We start from the raw sequence: 3,192 nt of genomic DNA on the forward strand, positions 1-3,192 counted from the left end.
GAAAAGGCAGACACCCTGGGGCAGAAAGTAATCTCCATCATAAGGCCTGGCTTGTCTTGTAGGTCCTGCCTCACGCCACTTCTACCCGCCTTGGGGTCTTCATGAGCTCCCGTGCCCAGTGTTCAATAAACTCAGGCCTGCCTCTTTTCTGACTGAAATGGGTACAGAGACAGGGGAAGGGTGGGGGTGGGGGCGGAAGTTTAAGAGCTACTGGGTGGCGCAGGTGCAGGCACAGGGCGGTGTCTTTGTTCTTTAACTCATCCCTCCCCTCCCCCTTGCTCCCCTCCCCCTTCCTCCCCGGAAATCAGCGACTTTGCCACCACCGGTATTGGAGATGCTGAGCTGTGGGGGTCAGGCCCAGAGAGGGGTGGGAGTAAAGGGGGCTGCCACAGCTGTCAGATCATAAATCAGGCTGATCCTTTGGTTCAGGCCAGGATGACTACAGCAGGCCAGAGCAGACTCTGCAATTGCACGGATCATCGCACGGATGAGCTACTGACCGGTGAGCTGGGCGGGGCAGGGGCAGGGGGAGGGGTCACGTGGCCCCATGTCCCACTTGCTGGGCCCTGGAGGGTTAGGCTGGGCAGTAACACTCCCTCCCCACTCTCTCACATCCACAGGAATCCCCTCTCTGACCAAGGGGTGGGGGCTGTGGGCCCTCTTAGGGGCTGTGACCCTGCTGCTCCTCATCTCACTGGCTGTGCACTTGTTCCAGTGGACCAGTGGCCGGAGCAGGAGCCAGCCAGGACATGGACGGTGAGTGGGGGGCAAGAAAGATGGGCTGATCGAGAGTTCCCCCCTTACCAACAAGTCACCTCTCATCCCCTAAACTCTGTGTTGCAGCTCTGGGGAGTCTGTGGAAGACGTCCCTCTGTATGGGAACCTGCATTATCTGCAGACAGGTAGGAAGCTGGCTAAGGTGAGGGATGCAAGTGGCTAGGTCCTGGGTGCAGGGGGAAGAACAAGATGTGACCAGACTCCTGTTCCCTGCCCCAGGACGGCTGTCTCAGGAACCAGGGCCAGACCCACAGGATTCAGCCTCTGGAGGCCCTGCCAGGGTGAGTCAGTTGTGGCTGAAGAGGGGAGGGAAGGTAGTGGGGGATTTCTCAAGCCGTGAGCTTCTAACAGCCTTGCATCTCCAGGCTGCAGAGGAGGTGATGTGCTATACCAGCCTGCAGCTGCGGCCTCCTCAGGGCCGAGTCCCCAGCCCTGGAAGCCCCATCAAGTACTCGGAGGTGCTGCTGGACTCCGAGCCAAAGCCCCAGGCCTCAGACCCTGAGCCAGAGCTCTACGCCTCAGTGTGTGCCCAGGGGCGCAGAGCCCGAGCTTCCTTTCCAGACCAGGCCTATGCCAACAGCCATCCCGCACCCAGCTGAGACAGGGGGCTGTTACGTTGGTTACTGCTATCCTGTCTGGGGCCGTGACTGTTTCCCAACCACCCCCTGAAGACAGGCAGCCCTTTCTCAGTCACAGGACTGATGGTCCCTGAATTTCCTATCTGAGCTGTGAGGGAGACCTCTCAGAGGAATGGCAGGCCCTGTTTCTTGAGGATGGAGTAAGAAAAGGCAGCGGCCCCATCCTCCACCTCTTTTTCCCCCCTCTATCTGTTCCTCTCAACCCCCAAACTCCAGATCCTTCCCATTCCACACCGTTTAGTCTACCCCTGACAACTCCGTGTCTCCTCAGACACCGGAAGTGGGCAGTAGGGGAGGGGTAAAGAGTCTGCAAGGTCAGTGAGGGGTATCCTCCTCAGGAGCCCACAGGCTGGACGGGTCCTGGAATCCGGTGACCTGAGAAACCCAAGCCTGGTCTCTGACTTGAGAAGCCTGGCAGAACACCAGTCTCCATCCTGCCGTCTCTGTCGTGTGCCAAAGTTTTTAAATAAAACTTCTGAAAAAAGTGTTTCGATTTGACCTAGAAAGTGACACACACCTGCAACAGGCCCCACATGGTGGGCGTGTGAAATCTGCTCTCTGTGCAGAGCACTTCTGGGAGCATCTACCTGGGGAAAAGGGGCCGCAGCATCAATGATGCAGGGATGGGTGTTACAGGTGGGGGCCGGAGTCCAGTTGCTAGGCCGTCCCCAGGGTTTGCACACAGAGCCTCTCCACTCCCATCACCTGGGGTCTTCAAGCTTCCCAGCCTCTGACCTACCTGCCCAGGGCCATCACCCACGACCTGAGGTCTGGGCCATTTCCCCCTTCAGCCTTTGTCGATCTCCTGACAGACTCTACTAAGGTTTGAGTGGAAAACAGGGAGAAGCTGAGGCTTTTACTTCCAAACTTCTCTCCTTTCCACTTAGAGTCCCAGAGAAAACCACAGAGTAGGTTTTCTAGGCTTCCTGGACCTCTGAGGACCCCAACCTGGGTCTCCCCAGAAGAGGTCCCAGTCGCGGTTAACAGCAGGCAGCTGGGGCTGCGTAGGAGGGAAGGTGGCTTTAGGGGCGGGTACCGGACGTGGGGAACCGCCGGCAGGGATGTGGGGTTCTGAGAGCTGCTGTGCTAAAGACGACTCAATGTGCCCGAGGCCCGGGAGACAGGAGACCCTGACAGTGGAAGACGCAAGGCCTGGGGTCCAGCCAGCCTCCTGGGACGAGCCGGGAACCGCGGCGGAGGTCTAAAGCGCCCTCAATCCAGGCCGCAAACCTTGACTCCTAGACGCCTTCTCCTCACGGGATTCACACAACGCCCGCGGTCTCGGCTCGCTCAGAACTAAGCCCCGAGCGCCCCCTCCCGACTCGACGCGGCCTCGCCACCACCTCTGCTCAGGCCTATTGCAGCTCGGGCCACAGCATGCTGGGAGATGCAGTCCCGACCCCGCGGGACTACCCTTCCGAGTCTCTCCTGGGACTTCGCTGAACTCTGGCCATGCGGTCTCAGAGAGGCGGCCGTCCGTCTGAAGCTGGGTGCTATTTGAACTTTGTTCTCCTTCCAGTTGCCAAAGCCTGGATCCTCTGCCTTCTCTTTCTTCTACAACTCTTGGATTTTTCTTACCTTCTCATCTTGCTTATCACCGAGGCTCGTCCCCTAGCCTAGGTCCTCATGCCTGAACGCCAGGACTGTGGCAACTTACTGACTGATCCCTACATCAAGAAAATAAGTCGGGGCAGCCAGATCCGCCTCCGACACCTTCTAAGGTCCACTCCCCACCTCCAGCCCTTGCCACGTCTCGTTAGCTGACCATGAAATACCT

General features: G+C 58.6%; 1 protein-coding gene across 1 annotated transcript; it reads left to right on the forward strand.

Annotated features, from left to right (window-relative positions):
• The first annotated feature begins 203 nt into the window (after positions 1-203).
• SIT1 (signaling threshold regulating transmembrane adaptor 1) lies at positions 204-1,899 on the forward strand. The gene is made up of 5 exons (XM_010846094.1): positions 204-502; positions 621-756; positions 844-902; positions 997-1,058; positions 1,143-1,899. The coding sequence occupies exons 1-5, from the start codon at positions 436-438 to the stop codon at positions 1,374-1,376; spliced, it is 558 nt and encodes a 185-aa protein (XP_010844396.1). The 5' UTR covers positions 204-435; the 3' UTR covers positions 1,377-1,899.
• The last annotated feature ends 1,293 nt before the right edge of the window (positions 1,900-3,192 follow it).

The sequence above is a fragment of the Bison bison genome, unplaced genomic scaffold, assembly GCF_000754665.1.
Source record: "Bison bison bison isolate TAMUID 2011002044 unplaced genomic scaffold, Bison_UMD1.0 scf7180017864230, whole genome shotgun sequence".
NCBI lineage: Eukaryota > Metazoa > Chordata > Mammalia > Artiodactyla > Bovidae > Bison > Bison bison.